Source organism: Paroedura picta, chromosome 8 (genome assembly GCF_049243985.1).
Source record: "Paroedura picta isolate Pp20150507F chromosome 8, Ppicta_v3.0, whole genome shotgun sequence".
Taxonomy (NCBI): domain Eukaryota; kingdom Metazoa; phylum Chordata; class Lepidosauria; order Squamata; family Gekkonidae; genus Paroedura; species Paroedura picta.
Window position 1 is genome coordinate 84,194,644 of NC_135376.1, and position 24,684 is coordinate 84,219,327.

Below are 24,684 nucleotides of genomic sequence, written 5' to 3' on the forward strand. Positions count from 1 at the left end.
TTTTTGGGGGAGATCTGCCATGGAACATGACAGTGCCTGTCAAATGGGATTACAATTTAACAGTATGAGATACAATTGGGATAAAGGAGGGATAATTAAAATTTTAAAAATTAAAAAGAGCTCTTATGTGGAAAAAACAATGAGACATTTCAAGAAGCTATTTAAAAGAGGTAAGCACAGCAGCATGAGATGGATGAGAAGAGAGAAGATTTCAACAGCATTAAGAAGGGTAAGAGAAAAAGAGAGTAAACACTCAAGGAAAGCAGAGCTTTGTGGCTTAGGAGAACCCTCAAACTGACACATAAGGAAGAAGGAGGGAGGTGAGTGAATTAAGCAGCCACCATGCATATGAAATGCAATGTGCTTTTATGTAAAGAGTTTCCTGAATATAGACATAACATTATGATAGGGTTGCCACCAACATCAGGGGGTGGTGAGGAGGGGGGGGTTCTCTTGGAATTCTATCTGATCTCCAGATTACAAAGATCAATTCCCAACTAGAGTTGCCAGGTCTGGTTTGAGACTTCAGGATTTGGGGCCAGGAGGGACCTCAGTGGAGTATAATGCTGTGGAGTCTACCCTCGAAAGCATCCATCTTCTTCAGAGGAACTGATCTCTGTCACCTGGAGATAAGCTGTAAAACTAGGGGATTCCTAGGTCCCACCTGGGGACTGGCACCCCTATTTCCCATGTAGAAAATGGCAGCTTCTGAGGGTGTAATCTATGAAATTCCATCACCCTCTAAATTTTCTACCCTACCCAATCTCTGCCCTCTCCAGACTCCACGCCCAAATTTCCTTGCATTTCCCAGCCCAAAGTTGTTAACCTTGCCGTACAATGTTATAATTAATTGTAGCACATAGAGGACAAGAGAAAACTTAAAACTTGGGGCTTTTTTGCACCTGTTAAATGTAGCAAAATCCTTACCTTAGGTAGTCATTATATTCCGGGTGCTCCACATAACGTCGCCCACATCCAGCGTCCAGGCAGCAAATGGCTGGCTACATCCTCCATTTTAAAGCACTAGTTTGGGAATCGCATAAAGGGGATTGGCTACCTGGCTTGATTGACAGGTGGAAGAGAGTCGCATGTAAAGCACATTGATGGGTCTGTTGATGGGCCTCCTGAAGGCGCCTGGGCTGTAGCCACTGTGTGACAAAGAGTGTTGGACTGGATGGGCCACTGGCCTGATCCAGAATGGCTTCTCTTATGACACAAACTCAGTAGTTTAACTGAAACAAATTGAAGTGGTTTATAAAAGCACAATAAAGAGATATGGGATACATGAAATACTGAATGGTGCTAAATATACAATGCAAACAAATCAAATCAAGAGTCTCCAACACCAAACTGGTTCCAAGCCAAGCATCCTCTTTCGGTCGCTATTTCCAAGCAAGCACTTCTTACAGACACAGCGGTGGTACCTCCAGTACCATTTTGAAGGACGTTCTACACCTATGGAGGAAAACCAAAGCTGGTTCTTTTCTTTGGAGAAGAGCTGATTTGGCAATGCTGTAGATGTAACGGTGGATGCCAGGATGCCCACAAGGCACCAGAAGGGGGGTTCACTAGAACAGAATCAAAGAATGAAACGATTGGGCTCTCAAGGTAACTTTAAAGAAAATGATACATTAAGAGTAGAGCTATGGACCTTGAAAGTATTCAGAATGATGAATAGTGGAGAGGTGAATTTATGATGCACTTCAGGAGAGGAAACTAAAAATTTAAAAATGAGCAGCATACCTGCAAATGGCGGTGGTGTAATGACTGTTGAATACATTGGATGTTCCCATCACCATCCATCTAGTTAATAAAGTTGCCTCGGATCCCATTCGAGCCCACAGATATGAAGAAGAAAAGGAATGACGACGGCTGTCTAAATAAAGAACTTGTTCAAGGTCTCAAATTGAAAATGCGGAATCTCCTTTATAGAGCTGAGCTTTTTATCATTTGGATATTTGAAGAACCTGCTTCAGGAGTGGAAGTATACTCATTCGAAGCATAATTTTGGAACTTTGTCACTGATGAAAAAGAATTGACTTTTGAAAATGAGAGTAAAGCCGTCGTTGTTGCTTTTCTTCTTCTCCAATACAGTTTAAGAGGTCTGGGGGATATTTGGAGCGTAGTTGGCAACAGACAAGGAAGGGAGCCCTGAATTCTTACCCTCTCTGGACATATCCCTCTGGTCCATCATACTCAGGAATAGTTTAAGGATTCGCAGGGCCCTAGCAGAGTACAACTGTAGCAGGAGCAGCCAGGCTGGCGGCAGAGCCCTCCACCCAGTGGAAAGGGTGTCACTACGAGTGTCCTTAAAGAGGGAAATGGTGAGGAGAGAGACTGTGGCCCTGATCCATGGAGGGAAGGCACCTTGTGGGGGCCCATAGCACAGGTAACATGCACTACATGGATAACCCAGCCCTGACCACACTGCAGATATTCCCAGTTGTGTGTGTGTGTGTTAAGAGATATCGTTGTTTTCAAATGAATTAATGACCTCCAAAATGTTCTAGTGGTATGAGGCAATCTCAGGTCCTGCAAACTGAGGTCTGAGGCTTTCTTGACGGAGTCCATCCATTCCTGCTGGGTCTTCCTCTTTTCCAGATGGCTTCCACTTTCCCTAAAATGATCATCTTTTCCAGTGACTCTTTGTCTTCTCATAATGTGACTAAAACCTGATAGCCTCAGGTCAGTCATTTTAGCTTTGAGGCATGATTTGGCCTAGCACCCACTTAGCTGTCTTTCTGGCAGTCCACAGTATCTGGACAACTCTGTCTTCCAGCATCACCTTTCAAAGGCATCTTTTTTCTTCCCGGCAGTTGTCTTTGCTGTCTAACTTTTGCACCCATGCCTAATAATAGGGCAGACTATTCTACACTGACAGCACTCTGTTTCTGCAGGAAATCCCAGCTATGCAACTGGGGTTGGGAGCTCCTCTTAATGGCCAGCAGCTCAGGCATGTCCTCTCTACCACTGCCGGGTCACAATGTAGCCTGCTCAACAGTGCAGTGAGTTATGACATCATCACAGTCGCCGCATAAATATTTCCACTTCTCCCTGAACCAGTACAGTTGGAGAGTAGCTGTTTAAGGAGATGACTGAGTATGTACATCTTTCAAAAACTTTTACTCAGATTATATATTCCAATTGATAGGCTAGGACTGAAACTGCACTTACTTTATTTAGTCCTGTTGAATTCAGATCGATTTGAGCTCTGGTCTTCCTGATTATTCCCCCCCCCCCCATTAGAAACAGAAAGTGCTCTGCACTTGATTCGGGGAGGGCAGAGGATTTCTCCTCCGTTTGACTCCCGGTGGAGAATCAGCTGGAGGCTTGGGGGGGGGGGGGAGCCGGCTCCTTGTGCTTTCTCATGCTAATACCAGCAGGGAAAGTTGAGAAAGGCTGATCCACAGAGTGTGTTTGTTAACTAGCTGTTCATTGTTAATAGATGTTAGTGATTTATATTTAGATAAAATGCACTGCATTTGACTACCAGTTTGTTCCATTAGAAAAGCCATTTTCCAGATAGGAGACTCAATGTAATAATAAGTTGTACAATATGGTCTGTACATATTGGCAGGCAGATAAGAGAGTAGCCCACTGCCGCAAGAGAGAACATTTGAGAAGCAGCGGCCTATGTGAAGACAAAGCCCATTTTCATACAAATTCAATTGGTTCATCATAAGGTGAGAGAGCGAAAGTAGCAACGGGCTGGATGGTGGCCAGCAAACTGAAGCTCAATCCAGATAAGGCTGAGATGCTGCCAGTCAACAGAGGAGCTCATCAGGCAGTGAAGATTCGGCCTGTTTGAGACAGGCCTGCCTGCACTCTCTCCCCAAAAAGATGACTTGGGAGTGACACCAAGTCCTGGGCTTGACAGATGAAAATTCATGTTTCTTGTGTAGCTGCTAGTAGCTTTCGTCCACACTGGGGGCAGCATTCCTGAAAGGGTTCTGATCAAACCCTGGTTATTTAGTTATTTAAGGATTTATATTCCACCCTGTCTTCGGAAACTCAGGGTGGATTACACATTGATATAACAACGAAAAATTCATTCTATAGTATATACTACATTAAAATAATACATATTAAAATAATTAATTTGGTATTAGATATTAAAATTGACCGTCGTGTTTTCTTTGGACATTCAGAACTACAGTGTAGATTTTCAGCTTGGTGGGGTCAGGCGGAGAAACCAGCGGTTTCTAATATTACTTCTAGCCTCAATCGTAGGCCTCACAGACCAGCTGTCTTATAAGCCCTGTGGAACTGTTGAAGGTCCCACAGGACTCTCCTCTCATTAGGCTGAGCATTCCACCAGGATGGGGCCAGGGCCGAAAAGGCCCTGCCTCTGGTTGAGACCCATTTAATTTGCTTAGGGGATGGTATTGTAAGTGAGGTGACTGGAGGCCATTGAAGATGGTTCATTTTAGGATTGCATATGATTAATGCATTTTCCCACTAGCTGACTTAAGTGGCTACTTTACATTTTAATGTATATTAATGGTGATTGCTTTGTTTACACCAGGGGTAGTCAACCGGTGGTCCTCCAGATGTTCATGGACTATAATTCCCATGAGCCGCTGCCAGCAAATGCTGGCAGGGGCTCATGGGAATTGTAGTCCATGTTCATCTGGAGGACTCCAGGTTGACTACCCCTGGTTTACACCATAAGCCACCTTGAGTTCTGTTCCGCAGAAAGGTGGCTAATAAATGTTTAAATAAATAAAACGACAGCCTTTGAAGGTGTTTTGGAACTAAATGCGGCCGGAACAAAATGCAGCTGGAAAACATTTCATTGTTTGTAAAAGATTGACAAGGGCTGTCAATTTACTTCTCAGCCAAATGGAAAAGTTCTGATTATCATCTGGAACCCAAAGCAACCCAGGACCAGGGTGAATAAAGGCCTGCCTGTTCCATATCAGCCTGCCCATCAAGAGTAGTCACAGGCAGAGGCTGTGCTCCCACCTCATGAAACGACATGGACAATCACGAGAGATGAATTCTTCCTGGTTCTGGTGCCTTGATCTTGAATTGCCCTCCCCACAGGGATCCATCTAGTGCCCACATCAGGCTTTCTCAGCCAGGGTTTTGGGAAACCCTGGGGTTTCTTGATGGCCCTGGAAGAGTTTCCTGAATGGGTGGGGATTAATTTTAATATATTTTTAAAATTTGTTAAACATTGATTGAGTGATAGGACCATGTATGATCATGTCACACACACCCCAAATGGCCAGTGATGGGCCTGGAGGGGGTGGGAAGGGGAGGGCCCCCAGGTGGGCGTGTTCACAGCTCTGTTTCCCAGCCATATTCAGCATGGGTGCACCACTTTTTGGGTTTCTCGAAGCCTGAAGAAGGTTTCAGGGGTTTCTCCATGGTAAAAAAGTTGAGACAGGCTGGCCCAGAAACTTACAGACTTTAAAAAAATGAAGCAACCCCTTATGTAACCAGTTGACACCGACTTAATGCCGCTCAGTCTAATGAACAGTCTAGCCAGTGATGGAGTGGAGTTTAAATAAATGATTACAACCTTCTAATGGATCATACAGTTATTGGAAATTGGCTTCAGTTCCATATTGGAGACCAAGAATGGATCTCTCTTCTGTCTCTGTGTTAAGAAATGCTGTTTGCTAAGGGATCTTTTACCTACAATGGAACACAGGGAAATGGTTTATAGAGTGCCTTCCAGACATGAGAAGGAATTATGTTTCAACTAGAATAATCACTTTAACTCTTATTTCTAATAGTTTGATACAAGCTGGCTCCAGAGGTGTTTAGAAATATGTTCTGCTTAGCATAAACTTGACGGATGAACCCCGACCTGGTGACCCTGCCACATCAGAGCAAGATCAGGACTTTAGGGCTGGCCTGGAGACTTTGGAGGTTGCCCTGGAGATGGAATGAAGGAGTGGCAATATGGCATTGATCCAGTCCTCTGAGCCAACCCTATGAGGTGGACATATAATATCCTATGCAACTCTATTCTGCGCACAGGTTTTGATGAACATGAGTTCACTGGGACTTTTGTTTTCACTGCAGCTAAAATTCAAAATTTTTAAAAAATTCCAATCTGGTGTGTTTTTGAATAACTCACACCAGACAAAGGATCTTTGCTTGGATCCAGGCTGACACCAGTGTCTCCGAGTGGTTCAGAGAGCGAGCATTAAGGGAACTACTCTCCCTCAGTAAACAGTATTCAGATTTATCCTGTCTTTAAACATGGATGCTCTCCTGGCTATCATGGGATAGTCCTGTTCTCCATGAATGTGGATAATCCCCCCTTTAAAGCTTTCTAAAGCAGTGGCAGACGTGTGCCTATGACATGACATTGTCAACTTTAATGGGAAATGTCACCACATAAAACATTTTAAATCTGAAACAATTCTGTGCCCACCTGATATACTCCATCCCCGCTGTTGGTGTCTGTCCCATGACTGATCTCCTCCTCTACATTCAAGGTTGCACAGTCCACAAACCCTCCTGGCTTGGTCCCAGAAGTTAGTGTTGTTTCTGAAATTAATTCGCTGTCCAGCTTAACTCCATTGTTTCCTTCACAGGTCTGCAAATGGCTCATCTCCTGCAGGCAACACCAATGCAAAATGAGCGAACAAGAGATCAGGCCAGATTAAGATTGGAGGCAGTTTGGTAAAAAATGACTTTTGTTGCTCTATAACAGCCTTTCTCAACTTTTCTATGGTTGAGAAACCCCTGAAACACACCACTGAGAAACCCCAGAAGTGGAGCAATTATACAGAATATAGTTGGGAAGCAGAGCTGTGTACATGCTCACCCAGGGCTCCTCCCCTTCCCACCCCCTTCAGGCCCATCAGTGGCCATTTTGGGAGGGGTGGATGTGTCAACATGGCCATATGCGGTCATATCACCAAACAAATATTTAACAAATTAACAAAGGGGCTATAGAGGAGTCAAATATATATAAAAAGGTAAAGGTATTCCCTGTGGAAGCACTGGGTCATATCTGACCCTTTATATACACATACATTTAATCAACTCCCACCCATTTGGGAAACTCTCCCAAGGCTGTCAAGAAACCCGAGGATTTAAGGAAACCGTGGTTGACAAAACCTGCTCTATAGCCTCTTTTGCAAGCCCCTTAGGGCAGGGGTAGTCAGACTGCAGCCCTCCAGATGTCCATGGATTACAATTCCCAGCAAATGCTGGCAGGGGCTCATGGGAATTGTAGTTCATGGACATCTGGAGGGCTGCAGTTTGTCTACCCCTGCCTTAGGGTTATCAGCTCCAGGCTGGGAAATACCTGGAGATTTTGGGGGTGGAGTTGAGGAGGGTAAGGTTTGGGGGAGGCAAGGGACTCAAATGGGATACAATGTCAATGAGTCCATCTTGCACTACAGCCATTTTCTCCAGATGACCTGATCTCAGTTGCAATAGTGGGAAATCTCCAGCTACCCTCTGGAGGTTAGGTGAAAAATGCGAAGAGGCTGACAAAAGGGCTACCGGGGGGGGGGTTATGCTTGTTATAAATTTACACAACTTGTCCCATAAGGACTAACCTTATCCATTTATCATTCTCAAGAAGACCCAAGTTATTTTTTATCATAGGAAAAACATTATCCCAAAATTTCTAATGTTCATAGAATCATAGAATCATAGAATCATAGAATCATAGAATCATAGAATCATAGAATCATAGAATCATAGAATCATAGAGTTGGAAGGGGCCATACAGGCCATCTAGTCCAACCCCCTGCTCAACGCAGGATTAGCCCTAAGCATCCTAAAGCATCCAAGAAAAGTGTGTATCCAACCTTTGCTTGAAGATTTCCAGTGAGGGGGCGCTCACCACCTCCTTAGGCAGCCTATTCCACTGCTGAACTACTCTGACTGTGAAAAACTTTTTCCTGATATCTAGCCTATATCGTTGTACTTGAAGTTTAAACCCATTACTGCGTGTCCTTTCCTTTGCAGCCAGCAGAAACAGCATCCTGCCCTCCTCCAAGTGACAACCTTTCAAATACTTAAAGAGGGCTATCATGTCCCCTCTCAACCTCCTTTTCTCCAGGCTGAACATTCCCAAGTCCCTCAACCTATCTTCATAAGGCTTGGTCCCTTGGCCCCAGATCATCTTCGTCGCTCTCCTCTGTACCCTTTCAATTTTATCGATGTCCTTCTTGAAGTGAGGCCTCCAGAACTGCACACAGTACTCCAAGCCCAATCTCATTTGATCTTGGAAGAATCAGCCCTGGTTAGTACTTGGGTAGGAGACCACCAAGGAGTTGGGGCAAACCACCTCTGTCTCTTGCTTTGAAAACCCCACAAGGGATCTCCATAGGTCAGTGGTGACTTGACAGCGCTTCCCACCACCGATGTGCATTTTGACCTCCAAAGCACTGGCTACTGCATATGTGTGTGGGGGGAAGCATTCAAATATCAGAACAGGAGGGACGCTGAAGGAGACATTAGGAGGCAGTGCTTCTGGTGGAAGTCCTATCAAGAGTTCTGGTGGGGGGGGGTATTATTTTCCAATATGGATCTCATCTTGAACAATGTGAAGGTCAGGCCTGCAGATCAAGCAGCTGAACAGAGAAAATATTCACTCATCGCGTAGAGACATATGCAAATATTAACACTGTTTATTAAAAAATCTCACCGAATAGAGTGACGGCAGCAGAACAGAACATATATTGGATATAATGCCATACAAATATAATGCCATACAAACTCTCGGCTTGTGCTTGTTATTTTTAGAAGAGCCTATTCAAGTGATCGGAAAAAAGTATGACAAGCTCAGTGCTATTCATTTTGTTCCCAGAGGTAGGGGGGGGGGGAGAAAGAGATTAATTTTGGCTGCCGTTGGTGTTGGCGCCCTCCCAATTTAGCTTCTTACTTGGAAGCAAGAAAGAGGTGTGTGGGTGTCTGTAGGATGAGCTTAAGGAAATTTGATACTGGGGGCAAAAGAATATTAAAATGACACTCACCAGATAAACAAAGAGATGCGGAATGAAAGAAAAATACAGATCTTGGAGGAAGAAAACAGGATGTAAGGAGAAGGTGGGGCTCAAGCAATCAGCTCTGATTGCCACCATGCAGGGCTTTGAGAAGAAGCCAACGCCCAAGGGTGGCCAAACTGTGACTCTTCAGATATCCATGGACTACAATTATCGTGAGCCCCTGCTAGCACATCCTGGCAAGGCCTCATGGTAATTCTAGCCCATGGACATCTGGAAAGCCACAGTTTGGCCACCCCTGCCACAGCTGAACATGGTTTTCTGACAACACACATATGTGGAAGGACCCAAGTTCAATCCTGGACATCTCCTGCTATTAGAATCTCAGGTAGACAGATTAGGAGACACATTTCTATTGGGGTGGGGAGGGGGCTCTGTGATACAGCATCTGCTTGGCATGCAGAAATTCCCAGGTTCAATCCCTGGCATCTCCAGTTAAAAGGATCAAGTGATGAGAATGACCTTGACCTAAGACCTGACTATTCAGATCTCACTGGACTGATGGTCTGATTCAGTATAAGGCTTATAACTTCAGCCCTAAGAGAACCGCTGGCAGTCAGGCTGAGCTGTAACAGATGGAGCACAGGGCTAACTCCATCAAAGGAAGCTCATAGCTTATGGAGGGGTGAGGAAGGTGGAAGGCAATGAGCAGAGCACTGAGCTAATATTGCTTGTTTTATCTCTCATCCCAGAGCTGTCTTTGGGGCATAGTGCAGTTGCCTCTGCAAATCCATCTTATGAACATCACGTTGCCAACTCCAGGTTGGTAAATGCTTGAGATGAGGAGGTGGAGCCAGGAGGGGGAGCCTGAGAATGGCAAGGTTTGGGGATGAGAGAGCCCCAACACAAGTATAATGCCATACAGTTCACCCTCCCGAGGCATCCATTTTCTCCAGGGGAACTGATCTCTGTCGTCTGGAGATCAGCTGTAATTCCGGGCAATCTCCAGGCCCAACCTGGAGGTTAGCAAGTGACCCTATAACAGCCTGACCTCCAGACGCTGGCTGATTGCCTCATGCTCAGGTCAGTCCTATGAATGGGAATCTGTACTCTGTTTTTTCCTGGACTTGGAAGGTGATCTCAGAGGGCAGCATGTTCATAACATGTGTTGTCCTGAACGGGAGGAACATGGGGTTTTGTGGCTGGCAAAGCAAGAGTCCCCTCGAACTCCAACTCACCTCCAGACTAAAGAGACCTGTTTCCTTGGATGTGCCGGTTACACCTCTTTAATTGTTTGTTCTCACCATCACTTTGTGCCTAGGCCTAGGGAGCTGGCCAAAGACTACTCAGTCACGGCCTAAGATGTCACCTATTTTGGAACATGGAGGGCCAAGGGGATGACTCACACTTTGTCTAAATGGCAACAGGTGGCTGCAGTGTGGTGTTGTGGTGGAGAGTGGCAGCCTCTAATCGGGAGAGCTGGGCTTCATTCCCCACTCCTCTTCCACATGCAGCCAACTAGGTGACCTTGGGCTAGGCACAGTCCTGTTAGAGGTGTTCTCACTGAGCTGTCCTGTCAGAGCCCTCTCACCCTGCCACATGGGATGTCTGCTGTGGGGAGAGGAAGGGACGGCAATTGCAAGCCGCTTTGAGACTCCACTGAGTAGGGAAAAGTGGGGTATAAAACCTAACCCTTCACTGGCAGTCTTCAAGCAAAGGTTGGATGCACACTTTTCTTGGATGCTTTAGGATGCTTAGGGCTGATCCTGCGTTGAGCAGGGGGTTGGACTAGATGGCCTGTATGGCCCCTTCCAACTCTATGATTCTTGATTCAAAGCCCAGTTAGGCAATATCCCCCCATTCCCCATAACATGAACGCTCTCGGTATCCTCCATATGCCCCACCTGACTGCATAAATATATAAATAGCGCTTCTATTTATCCAAACATCTGAGTCGCCCAAGGCCAGTCTGTTTCCTCAGGATATTGGATTGCAAAAGAGCCACAACCCACGATGGAAGCAAAGCGCATTTTTGACTGTCAATAAAATCAAAGATGACAGAGTTTGGCACGAGGGGTGGGCAGGCAGGCAGGGGGAGAGGATTATCCTAATAAGGAACTATTGGTAAAGAAGCTCAGATCCCTCCCCACCCATCCGTGGCAACATTCACCTAAAGCCAGCCCTGGTTCCACAGAGTGCAAACAGCGAGATAGAAAATTAAGCACAATGCTGACATCAAGTGGAAGGAAGGCGTCAGCAACTCTATCAGCGATCCGGTTCCTCTTGGCACAGCTGGGCAAGGCAGAGATGCTGGGAGGGGCTGTGGGCCAGTCCCACCCTGCACAGACAGGCTTATGGGATCGGGAGAGGAGGAGGAAGAGGAGGATAAATTGTTTGTATCCCACCCTTCCAAATGCTCAGGATGGGCACCAGCCTTAAAGCTGGGGAAAGGGAAAGTGTATGCCACTTGAGCTCTTTGGAAGAAGGGTGGGATTTTTAAAACGTACTCACTTGAAAGAAAACAGGCAGGTTGACTGGCAAGGTAAGCAACAGCAGAAATGAAGGGGAACGAGGGAAGATGGTGCCAAGAGGGGGAAAAAAACCCAGAGAGTCTGTTCATATCCATCTCCAGTGATCTCCATGCATTAGAGTAGGGGTAGTCAAACTGCGGCCCTCCAGATGTCCATGGACTACAATTCCCATGAGCCCCTGCCAGCAAACGCTGGCAGGGGCTCATGGGAATTGTAGTCCATGGACATCTGGAGGGGCGCAGTTTGACTACCCCTGCATTAGAGGCACATGTACACTCAGAGCATCATCTTGAGTCAGAGAATCCAAGTCGTAACATGGCCAAGCATATGGTCAAAATATGGCCAAAAGGTGCCTGAACTCTAGACAGACAGACATATCATCTCTAAACATATATGGAACACCAACTTGCCAAGGAAAATGCCAAGCCTAGAACTGTTCTCCCTGTTGAAAGAGGCCATGTCTGGTGTAGAGAGAAAAAGAGAAATCCCTGCAGGGGGCATCAAGGGGACTATTCGATAGGATACTGAGGTCAGGAGGACCTTCTCTCCTGGTAAGCGTCATTCCTTGTCTGTCTCCAGATAGCTACTTTTAGGGGCATTTTTTTGCTTCTTCTCGGACTCCACAGTTCAGTCTCTCTCCGCTAGACATGTAGATGGCAACCATCTCTGGATTGTTAACTGCAACCTGGAGGAAAACTCCATTCCCTAACTTTGTTCTTGCTTGATTTCAGTTCCTAATTCTGCACACATTGGGCAATGCATTTTCAAAGCACTAAAGAAATGGATTTTCCTGTTTTGCACAGTAAAGTCCAGCTGCAAAGGCACTTTGAAAATGCATTATCCAAGATGCATGGATTAACTTGAGCCGGGTTGTAATAAAGAAGTTGAGTTCTGCAGCTCAAGTGACTACATAGATTACTTGTCACAAAATTACAACAGTGAGGTTGGGGATTGTTCTGAATTACCTCCCACCCTAGATTTGAGTTGTTGGTTACCTTCTACACCTGTCCTTCTCAACAGCTTCTCACCTGAGGGCGACTGTCTTCTTCCACTGAGAAATGGCCACCAGGACAGACCTCAAGCAGTTCCTCGTGGTGCCGGAGAGCATGCAGGAGCACAGAATTGCAAAATGTTTGCTTCTCACAAGCTGAAGGGCTACAAGGAATTCTGGAAAGCAAATGGGATGCCATCAGTTTGACGGTCATCAGGCTTTAGCCCCATGCCTCATCATCCACAGACCATTTTCTCATGGCCTTCAAGCATCAGCGTAGGACAGGGAAAATATAAGAATTGGTAACAGTCCAGTGAAGCAGCAAATAGTAGATAGTAGGTTAGTAGTATGATAGTAGTATGAAAATATAACAGTCAAGCAGATCCCTGGTAATGACCAATTTCGACTTGTTAGAGTCTTCTTTGGGATTATTATTTTTACCATGTCAACCTCTTCAAAGTAGTCTTTTTTTTCTTTCAGAGCTGCTGACATTTAAGAATCACATTCGTGATCCTATTAAACAACATTTTGATTTTCTATCAACCTCAAATGTTTTCCCCCTCTATTTTTCAACTCATTCTGTTTGGCCTTTGTTTGCTTTTTTTAAAGAGGGAAAGGGCAGACATAAATTTGCACATGACAGGCAGCTTTTGGGGTCAACAGTTGTTTTTCTGGCTGCAACTCCCTGTCATGTGTCAATGTGCCTTTGAGGCATAAATAATGCCCATTATTGTTATGGGTCATGAGGTTCTGTTTTGGCCTGCCTTGCTCATAACAGGTCATCCAAATAGATTGCCCCAACCACTGGGAGGGTCAGCTCACAGCCAGATTTTTTTTTGGGGGGGGGGGAGCTTTGAAATTGGCATGATCTGTCTAACTTTGAGGGATGAAAGACCCCAAAGCCTTCGCTGGAGCTTACAGGTTTGAATAAACTAGCTGGAAGGATAAAAGGCCAAACTGGTGATTACTGAATATTTTCAAAACTTGATTTGAAATAAGTTTGATGGAGGGGGAGCAGGACGGGCCCATTCTGTTATTCAAGCTTTGTTGCCGGTGATGTGGCAATGTGTACTGGACGTAATAGCATCATGTTGGCACTGTCATTGCAGATCTCTGGTATTTGGGCAAAGACAATGGTAGAAACCAGAGCATCACCTCAATATCACAACATTGCCAGTGATGAAGCTTGGGCCTCCCTCCCATTCCCAGTAAGTTCCACCCCCATTGCCAGGAAGGACCTAGCAACCCTAGGTGATGGGCAGATCAGGTGCAGAGCCCATTATATACTGGCCCCCATCTTCAGAGAGGGTTGAGTCCCCCAGCACCTTTAAGGCCAACAAAGCTTTATTCATGGTAGAAGCTTTCACTTCCACACATACTTCTTTGGATAAGCATTTCTTTCTTTGGCATGCTGGGAACTGCAGGTGCCAGAAAAGTTTTCTTGCAAGAGAGCATTTCAAGCAGGCAGTTCCTCACCTGCCAAGTGAAATAGTCCAGACCAGGAAAAATCACACTCACTATGATCCCATGTTTGCAGTTCAGCTCTGCAAAGTTTGATTTTTAGAGCTTGCACTTTCTTGGCTACACAGAAATTCTAAAGCAACCTGTCGACAAAAAGAGGCTTAAAACAAGACCCAAAAGGGGGTGGGTGGGAATCTGGAACCAGAACTACAAAAACCCGACTGAAAACAGTCAGGACCCAAAAAGGCTGGGTGTCTGCATAGCATCAATTAATTACAAAATTAGATGGCTTTTATTGTGCACAACCTTAACACTTTAAAAATTAAAAACATACCTATACAGCCCAGAGGCTATTGCAAGAACAGTGTTCTATGCGCTATATAAATAATCTATAGACCTGACACGTTTCGGCCTTCTTCAGAGGTCTGAGTAGGGCACGCACTCATTCATTAAACATAAGATATGTACAGCAGCCAATCAAAGACCCAAAATAAGAGCTGTAAAATACAGTCAATCAATGGGAGATGTCTATCAGTATTGCAGTGCAATCCATGCGCTAACTATTGTACACACCATTGAAATTCTGGCAGCCTTTGGAAGAGAACTAACAACTGGTAAATAGATTTGATTGACTGGTTTCAGTTGGGCTTTTGTGGTTCTGAACAAAAACAGCTTACCTGAAAAGGGTGGGGCCAAAAACAATGGCCAGGTTCTCCAGCGTCATGTGGTTCACATCACTGTGCGATGACACCTTGGCCAGAAAGGTAACGAGGTAATGGAAAAGGTGGTAGTGGGCTTTGGGCAAGTCACTTAGTACGGTTTGCAGACATCTTGTACACTCTGCCATGTGGTTCGTATTATCTGTGAAAAATTGAAATATTCAGGCATTAACTGGTACAGATTTTCAATCATTGCATTTATTTCTGCTAGGGCAGTCCATTTACTAAGTATGAAACCCTGATTGAGAAAGCTTCTCTTAAGGAGACCAAACTGACAAACCAGGGCAAGAGAAGTGAAGAATTTTAAAGCTTCTAACAAGCTTTAAAAGTTCTAACAATTTGAGATTGCAGAGCGTGGCAGCAAGCCAGTATACAAAGTGACCTAAGGAGCCGCAATGCATTGTGAGATCTCGTGTGGACGTATATCTCATGCTCTGCATTGTCTGTGTTTACTAACCCCACTCCCACCCAAGCCTGGGTGATAGGCCCGAGACTAACCAAACTCTGGAAATTTGTTATCGCTCACCAGATCAAAAGTTAGCAGATGGTTTAAAACAGCCAAAGAATTAAGAAAAGCAGCTAGATGAAATAACTGTGCCATCATAGGTGATTTTGATTATAGAGCACAGCAAAATATATATTGACTCCCCTTCTTTCTAATTCAAGTACCGTATTTGCCGCCGTATAAGACGACTGGGCGTATAAGATGACCCCCCAATATTTCCACTCAAAATATAGAGTTTGTTATATTACATTATAGTACTACTAGTAAAAAAGCCCATTGTATAATAAATACAATGGGCGCTAGCAGGCAGGGGCACAGCGAGGGACTGGCGAGGGTAGGGTGAGGGAAGGTGGCTTACCCACAAGAGGTGTTTTGCGAGGGCGGGCGGCGGCGGTGCGGCATCCTTGTCTCGGTGACAGTGCTGTGTCGCATGGTGTCTTCTGGCTGGCAGCCATTTTTTTTTGTCGTGCGTTGTCTTCATTCAGGCTGTCGGGTGCTCGGTCAGGCGTCAGGCCGCCGGGCAGGGAGGACCCAGCAGCCGCGCTCCGCGACTGCCGGGGGCTCCTCTCGCCGCATCAGGGGGCCGGCAAAGGAGCAACTGCGAGTTGCGCTGCGGCGGCTCGCAGTTGCTCCAGCGGGGAATCGGAGGGACCAATTGGCAGGCGTGAAGCGCCTGCCGATTGGTCCCTCCAATATGTCCGGAGGAAGGGGCCAATCGGCACCCTTCCTCATCCCGGACACATCCCGCCTTCCAAGGGCTTACTGTTTTATTTAGTGCACCTAGCGTATAGGATGACCCCACCTCTTGGAGTCATGTTTTTCAGGGGGGGGGAGTAGTCTTATACGCCAGCAAATACTGTACTTCGACACCTGACTCAGCACCTTGCCATGGCATCTCAACATATGCTCCTGAAATAAGAAAAAGGGGAGAGAAACACAATGCACTTTCCTGGCTTTACCTTCAAAGGTGGTCAAAATAGCAGCACATGCGTCACTGGGGAAAACCGCAACTGGGAGGTCATTGAGAAAGAGCTTCAGTAAGCTGGCAGCCGAGTCCACATCTCCTTCATTAACGAGGTCCACCTCCTCTCCCCGATCATACTTCTGCTTCAGCGCCTTGATTCTAGTGGCCGAAGCACTGATACGGAACAGGCCTTTGTGATCCAGTCCTGTTGGAAGAAGGAAGACGATCACTCGCTGGTGAAACCTGCAAGGCGGAGCACTAAATGAACAGCGATCACCTCACTTTGGATTAACCATCAATGCTGGTGGGAGCACAGCATAATATAATGTAGCAATTATTATGTAGCAATTGTTAAATTTTACTAAGACACAATCCTAAATTACCGTACAAAGCAAACTGCACCCTGAAAGGTGTCTATGCAGGCGTGTGTCTGTCGTGTCAAAAGAAAAAAATTATTAGAGAGCACACCATTAAGCAGCTCAAACCTAAATCTGCAAACAAGAAAGGAAGGAGGAGGGGAAACAACCGCAGCAAGAAAGCATTTTTACTTGGAATGTAAAAACATTGCAAATACTGTACAATCCAGTTCTGTTAAAACCCGTTACGTTCAGTAGAATGCAAAGCCTTGATTATCTTTAAACCGTATTAATCTGCTACAGCTGTTCACAGTGAAATCACTGATTTTATACAAACTTCCTCCATTGGGAGGTTTGGAGACTAAAATACTGGAAGCGCTGATAAAATGTATCCCACAAGTTAGGAAAGGTACAAATAGGTATAAAAAAGGGCCTTCCAGGGTAGGTTCTGCACACAATAGATAATGCACTTTCAATGCACTATACATATTGTATAGGCTTACAATTATCAGTTATTATTATTGTACAGTTATTCAAATGTTTTATAGACTGTTCCATGCATTGTTCTTATGTTATTATGTAAACCGCCCTGAGTCCCCGGGGAGGGCGGTATATAAATAAATAAATAAATAAATAAATAAATAAATAAATAAATAAATAAATAAATAAATAAATAAATAAATAAAATAAATAATAATAAATTTAAAAATAAATAAAAAATAAAAAATAAAAAATAAAAAATAAAAAAATAAAAAGTAGATTTTCCTGTTCTGCATAGGAAAATCCAGCTGCCAAAGCACATTGAAAGTGCATTATCCTATGTGTGCAGACTCTGCCCTGGTTAACAAGCAAAGTAACGGAAGCAGCAAAAGGTAAGAAGGTTTCTTTTACATAATGGAAGGCTTCAGAGACCAGAATGTCCCTGGGTGTGGTTGATGACATCATAGACTCTTCTCTAGATGGCTTCAGACATTGTTTAGTCACATTGTGCATGTCCACAGGTCTTTAGACCCTCATGTTATACTGAAGATCTCTACAGGCAAGGCCTCACCTTCTATTTCCACACCACAATGGGAACCCCACAAGCTTAGCTTCCAGAGTTGAACGTTTTCAGTTTGAAGAACGAAACAAAGCCGAACTGAAGACTTACCAAATTCTTCTAAATATTCTACCAGTTGTGTGACAACCAAAGGAACATGACTGTGAATCACATCTGGAATACAGCTGCCTAGAGGAACACCAAAGAGTCTTTGGGGCTCTGGCCCAACTTTATTTGTGCAGTGTTTAATTTCAATGGAAGATAACGATTGCTGAAAGCAAACAGAAAATAGCATCACTGTAATGCCTACTGGAGGGAAAAGAATGAAGATCCCTAACTGGCAATGTTGTGTTATTTGAACAAAAGCAAAAACTCTCCCCATTCCAATTATAAACTTTTCAGAGACCAAGCCAGACAGCAGTTCACACCAGCTGTTAGATAAGCTGAGAAGGAACCCCGAGCCTTTGGGGGGAGGCAGGATATTATTATTAATAATAATAATAATAATAATAATAATAATAATAATAATAATAATAATAATAATAATAATAATACCCATTTGATTTGCCCACTGGTTGGATCCAATATATCTCTGCAGAGCATTAGGGTATGAGGACTTAGGAGCTGATTCATTCTACAAATCTGAACTATTTCAACAAACCTAAGATTGGTAGTTCTATGGGCAGTGAGGTTGAGGTCTCCAACACCTCACCAATTCCCAGAATCCTTTGAGGGAAGCCATGACTATGTTAGCAGACTAGTTAAGAGCTAAGAGTACTAGAAGAAGAAAAAAACTGCTCCAAGGTCAAGCAGGAAGGAGTTAATAGGGGTGTTTAAAAGACCCCATTTGGATCCCAGCATTGCTCCAAGGGGCCCAGAGATGGAGCCAACCTGTTGAGCCTCTAAACAAACATGAGGAAACTGAGAATGAGAACTTGTTCAAGGTCACTCAATGATACTTGCAGCCAGTGAAGTTCATGGAACCCCTTTCACCAATGTCACCAAGAACAACACCTTGTTGACCAGCCCAGGGTTGACTAACTTCTGTGTTCTGAGGGCCACTCTAGGTTCCTGGCTGTGGTCTGGAAGCCAGAAGTCCTTTTTGCTACACAACCAGAGTCCCTCAAAAGCAAACTCCTATAAAGTTGATATCACCTAGTAGGGAAGACTTGGAGGAAGATGATCAAGCACATAAGCTTGGGCAATAGATACACACAACCAATTACGACAGGGGTAGTCAACCTGTGATCCTCCAGATGTCCATGGACCACAGTTCCCATGAGCCCCTGCTAGCGTTTTCTGACAAAGGCTCATGGGAATTGTAGTCCATGAACATCTGGAGGACCACAGGTTGACTACCCCTGCATTACGAGACACACAACTCATTAAGAGATGCAATATTTATACAAAATACTGCAAAATATTTATGCAAAATAATGAAGATCTCTAACAGGCAATGTTGGGTTATTCGAACACAAGCAAAAAACTCCCATCCCTTCCATGTTAACCTTTTCAGAGACCCAGACAGCAAGAGAACATCACTGCCAGAAGAATTCCAAGCATTTTAGAAACTCTTTTGTTTTACTAATGATCACTTCTGCACCCTCTAAAGGCAGATGAGGAGGCTACGATGCAACCTCCTATCTTGAACCTTCTGACCTCTGGCTTGGTCAGTGCAGAAATGCATGAGGCAAAACAACCTTGCTGCAATATGCATCACAGGAAAGGTTACAGACTGAGAGGGAGAGATACATCAACAGTCATAGACATAGACAGGGTCTTGTCCATGAACAAGCAGGGTGACAATGCTGTTTCCTTTTGACTTGAATGCTAAATTTTTCCGATAGTGACTGAGAGATGGTTTAGGCTTGTGGGAGCCCCATGGAAATCTATTCTTTTTTCTCCCTTAACCAGCAGAGACATAACCTCTGAATGCAAAACACACATTCAACCTATGCCTCCCTCCCCCCTGGCATTGATACATCTGGCCAGAAGTTGGATCAAGGGAATGCATGTGCAGCCCTGCAATGAGGCAAAAGTCATCCCCAGTCCCAGAGCCATTTTGGCTTCAGAAAACAGCACGATGTATTAGAAGAGATGTTTAATATTAAGTTTTCTATGAGACCAGAACAAATGTTGTAAAGCTTGTGTCCAGACACATGATCCCCTCAAGCTAGAACTTTTTTCCCTGTATGCCATGACAGCAGCCAGACTAGTTTTGGCCAAGAACTGGACGTCTTCGGAAACACCAACCATTGCGTCATGGCTTGACAGAGCGGCTGACTTATCAAATATGGCGACACTCACTTCTATAATCAACAGACAACCCACTGAATAATTTCAAGAACAAGGGCACTTTTACAGGGATTACCTTGCTAGCTGAAAAGCGAAGGAGATGTATGGGACCGCGGGGGGAGGAGGAAGAGGAGGGATGGGGGTATACTGTAATCAAGTGCTTTGTTTCCTTTCTTTATACTTTTATATTATGAAAAAATAAAAATATTGGTCCAAAAAGAAAAGAAAACATCAGGGATGGTGGCTAGAGTCCTTCCCTGCCACTGGGGTCTCAAACTGAATTGGGCCCGATGGTGCTGGAATAGGTTCCCTGCAGCTGCCATGTGGTTGCAGGGAAATCCAGTCGGGGTGGGACAATTTCTTTTAACACCCACATAAGAAATGAGCTACATCAGTGATACTCAGCCCCCCCCCCCCAACTTATAGCCAGTTCTGCTTTCTTTTGTCACCCTAGAGCAGGAGATGCTAAACAAGAAAAGCAGGAGGCATGACCTTTGCATCTGCATGGAACACCAATTTCAAAATGGTTTCCTCCAGCATTGCTTGATCTAAACTCTCCCCCCTCCAAGGCATGTCTGACTGGCTCCAGTGCTATGGCAGCCATTTTGTGGTGGCGCCTTTTGTGATTCAAAGATGAAAGGTGCTTTGAAGTGCATCAGGGAGTTCCTGGGATCCTGACAGCCATTTGTTTCCCATGGAAGAGAGACATAAAACGCACAGAGAGGTCAGTGTGCATGAGATGCATTTCTGCAGAGAGATAAACATTTGTCTACCTGTGAGGTAGGCAGAACAGATAATGTAAAACACAATAAAGGTAAAGGTAAAGGTATCCCCTGTGCAAGCACCGAGTCATGTCTGACCCTTGGGGTGATGCCCTCCAGCGTTTTCATGGCAGACTCAATACGGGGTGGTTTGCCAGTGCCTTCCCCAGTCATGACCGTTTACCCCCCAGCAAGCTGGGTACTCATTTTACCGACCTCGGAAGGATGGAAGGCTGAGTTGACCTTGAGCCGGCTGCTGGGATTGAACTCCCAGCCTCATGGGCAAAGCTTTCAGATGGCTGCCTTACCACTCTGCGCCACAAGAGGCTCTATAAAACACAATAGGGGGATAGAAATGTGTGGAGTAGTTCTAGGTTGGTTGGAAGGAGTTTGAGGTATGCATCCCCATGCTCTCTAAACCTGGATGGGAAGAGGCTGCCTGCCAGCACAGGGCAGGAAAGCTGAAACATCCATTAGGCTTTTTCAACCCATTGTTTTGATCAAGTGTCAGGAGCCAAATTCCTCGGCTAAGGGATGGGCAGCAGGGGGTGGTCTAGAGGTGATTGTATTCCACAAGACATTGAGACAGAAATGTCAGTAGTAAGTACTCCATATTGTCAAACTTAGTGTTCTGTTTCTATTCTTTTCATTTGATCGGTAACCAACAGGCGCAATTATTTTCTGTGTGCTCAAACTTCACCTTTACCAATGAAGTGTTTTCCTGTTTAAGGCAGCAGATTGTGATTCAACTCTCCCCCGCGGGCACCTTAGGTCCCTTGCTCATCCTCACACATGTGTGCATGGGATAGAATGAAGTAACAGGAAAGCGCTGTCCTTTGTACTTGCTCAGAGGCAGGGCTGAGCTGACGGTGACGCCACTGATACTGTGCAGACAGTGACCACTATCAAGACTCAGCATCTCTGCACATTCTTGCCATGACTGAAGTGCCTCCATTTTGTAGGGTTGTTTGTAGCATTGCTTTGATTAGTGGTAGCTGGGTTTATTCTGGTCAAAGTTTGTGTGGCAGGGCCCGGGCAGAGGAACCTGGCTGCCTCTGCAATTCCAGTGGGAGGGGCTGCGTCTGTAGATCCATTCAGAGCTTGATCTCCTAAAATGGGGGAGGGAGGCATGATCTCTCAACCTTGGGCAGGGACACGTTACTGGCCTGCTAGGTCTGAAGACTGTTGATAATGTTCATTTTCACTGTGCGTGAGAAACTGGGGGGTGGGGTAGGGGGAATCAACTAGTTTTTTTGCACTTGAATATGAAATAGGGGAGAGGGTGTGAGTTCATGATACAGGGGTGCTTTAGTAGGCATGCTTTAGTCTTAGCAAAAGTTGGAGAAGTCCTGATACATTGTTTCCTACATAAAAGGGGTTTCTTTCAACCCAAGAGTCTGCTTACTGGGAAATTCAATGGAGGCCTCACAACCACTGGGCTTCGCTGCTTCTTTCCAGTGACATCTGGTGCTGGGATCATGAGGCAGCTCATCATGTGCCCACCCAGCGGCAGCCCTGTGCTCTGAAGCAGACCTTGGGGTGCATCAAATTCTGTCCCATTTCAATTCCGACACTGGGGCAGACCAGAACCGACTAAACCTGAGCCTTTGGGGAGGGTAGTATATGACTATAATAAAATAAAATAAATAAATAAATCCAGAATGGAACTCAGTTGGGAAGCCATGAGAATATTACTAGGGATCCAGGAATAAACTGCACCCCAATGAAGGGGGCCTTATTTTGAAGAAAAGAAACTTGTGGCTGGGATGTTAAAACGGAAAGGCTGAGCAGGAGTGAAAGTTGGATGAGATGAACAGAGAGTGTGAAAGGGTATCATTGGTTAAAGCAGGGGTAGTCAACCTGTGGTCCTCCAGATGTCCATGGCAGGGCCTCATGGGAATTGTAGTCCATGGGCATCTGGAGGACCACAGGTTGACTACCCCAGGGTTAAAGTGGGGGGGGGGGAGAGAGAGAGAGAGAGAGAGAGAGAGAGAGAGAGAGAGAGAGAGAGAGAGAGAGAGAAGAGCATTCTAAAATGTTCCAGGGTTCTTTCCCATCGTGACTATCTCTTTTTTCAAGCACAGAAATAAGATCACTTTTGCTTTAGCCGGCAGGACATACATCAGAAACAAATGAGCTGACAAGATCCCACTTACACAGATAGAAATGGAGGCACCGGTTCCCATCTCAAGCTGGAACGACCGAGCCCGGAGCGAGGCTGTCCTGTGCCTCTGTCAAACCATGTCATCTTCTCAGCAAGGCTACATGCAGCTTCAAGTGCACATTCTTACGCTCATGTTGTCTTGGCTGGTGTTGCAGCTTTACAAATACACAGTATTAACAACCACAGACTTTTGCCTAGTTGACTCTCATTGCCTATCTCCTTAACTCCAGGACAAAAGCTCACCGAGCTATTCCAGCCAAGGGGTTACCATAGCATCTCACACATACATACCACAGTAGGCAATTACTTCCGGCAACTCCACAGCCTGTCTAGTTGACATTTAACTTGAACTTTCTCATGGAGGGAGGGAGGGGGGGGGGAACACCCAGCAGAGCTACTCATTAAGCACACAAAGGGGCCTGACACTGAATCAGACCCACCAGAGTCAGGATTGTCTACTCAGACTGGCAGCAGCTCTCCAAGGTCTGAGGCAGAGGTCTTCCACACTACCCTCTACCTGATCCTTGTAGCTGGAGGTGCTGGGGATTGAACCCGGGAACTTCTGCATGCCAAGCAGAGGCTCTGTCTTGGAGCCACCGCCTCTATCGGTTACCCTTTCAGCCCCAAAGGCAGATTGCTTTGGAGCCTTTCCCAGACCTGTTTGCACCACGACTGTGTAATCCATACAGGCTAACATGAGGAAACTGAGAATGAGAACTTGTTCAAGGTCACTCAATGATACTTGCAGCCAGTGAAGTTCATGGAACCCCTTCCACCAATGTCACCAAGAACAACACCTTGTTGACCAGCTCAGGGTTGACTGACTTCTGTGTTTCAAGGGCCATTCTAGGTTCCAGGCTGTGATCTGGAGGCCAGAAGTCCTTTCTGCTACACAACCAGAGTCCATCAAAAGTAAAAGAACTTTTATAAAGTTTGTACTGCCTAGCAGGGAAGACTTGGAGACACAGGCATTTAATATATAGAACCTTAACACACAAACACCCCAACATACCTCTTTGGAAAACAATCTCATTTTTCATACATGTGACAACTTTATCACATATTCATACCCTGGGCTCATCTCAATACTATTCCATAAATTGGATCCATGATCCAGAGGCCCAAGCACTACAAATCTCTCCCTCATTCCCATTTCTACAATGGTTCTCCTCACTCCAAGAAACTGGATTTCTTGGTTTTTGGGCTATTTATGGAATAAAAACTATCTGGACTGTAGATGAGGATTATGCTAAAAAAGAAAAAAAAGACTGCTTTGGATGAAGCCCAAATTTGTCAGACCATGAAAGTTAAGTAGAATCAGCCCAGGTTAGTACTTGGATGTCCAGGGTTGCTACACAGGGGGAGGAAATGGCAAACTACCTCAAAATATCTCTCGTGAAAACTCTATGGCAACCTTTTTCAGCCTTTTGACCATGGAGTAACCCCTGAAATATTCTTCTGGCTTCAAGTAACTCCAGAAGTAATGCCAGCTGGCCACACCTCCTTGCCACACCTTGGAAATCACATTTTTACAGTATGCATGGCATCACTCATAAAATAATTTGTAAATAAGAAGCTAGTTTATTTTTGTGTGTACAGTGCCTTATCTGAGCAAAACAAGGCAGCATTCATCTCAACTGTCATAAAGCCCACCATGCAAAGCATCAGTTCTCCTTGGGAGAAATGATCTGTGTGATTTGGAGATCACTTGTCACTTTGGGAGATCTCCAGGCACCACCAGGAAGTTGGCAATTCTAGTACATACTGGAGTAAACCCTCTGGGTCTCTGGAGTAACCGTGGGTTTACTGGTGACCCTGATTGAGAATGACTGCACTATGGGGTCTCTTCTTCTCTGTGATTTCCTTGGGTAGTAAAAAGTTCCAGTTCTTCAAGACATAACTCGGTTGCAACTTAACAGCACTTTCCACCATTAGGGAAGAGGGCAAACATCACCTTCTAGTCAACCATCCATC

At 45.1% G+C, this 24,684-nt stretch overlaps 1 protein-coding gene across 2 annotated transcripts; it reads right to left on the reverse strand.

Annotated features, from left to right (window-relative positions):
• Positions 1-1,227: 1,227 nt before the first annotated feature.
• Positions 1,228-22,979, reverse strand: LOC143843895 (protein FAM13A-like). 2 transcript variants are annotated; one of them, XM_077350654.1, is made up of 7 exons: positions 22,703-22,979; positions 17,602-17,761; positions 16,091-16,300; positions 14,585-14,768; positions 12,484-12,622; positions 6,392-6,574; positions 1,228-1,455 (listed from the first exon to the last, which is right to left on the reverse strand). In XM_077350654.1, the coding sequence occupies exons 1-7, from the start codon at positions 22,730-22,732 to the stop codon at positions 1,450-1,452; spliced, it is 912 nt and encodes a 303-aa protein (XP_077206769.1). In that variant the 5' UTR covers positions 22,733-22,979; the 3' UTR covers positions 1,228-1,449. The 2 variants fall into 2 exon arrangements, with proteins under 2 accessions (XP_077206769.1, XP_077206770.1); XM_077350655.1 differs by having other exon boundaries at positions 1,228-1,568.
• Between the last annotated feature and the right edge of the window lie 1,705 nt (positions 22,980-24,684).

Coding starts and splice junctions, on each gene's coding strand:
- LOC143843895 (XM_077350654.1), bottom strand. CDS start 22,732: ATGGGAACCGGTGCCTCCATTTCTATCTGT. Junction 17,762..22,702: donor GTGCCTCCATTTCTATCTGT/GTAAGTGGGATC, acceptor GTTTGCTTTCAG/CAATCGTTATCTTCCATTGA. Junction 12,623..14,584: donor TTTGGCCCCACCCTTTTCAG/GTAAGCTGTTTT, acceptor TTTGCTTTCCAG/AATTCCTTGTAGCCCTTCAG.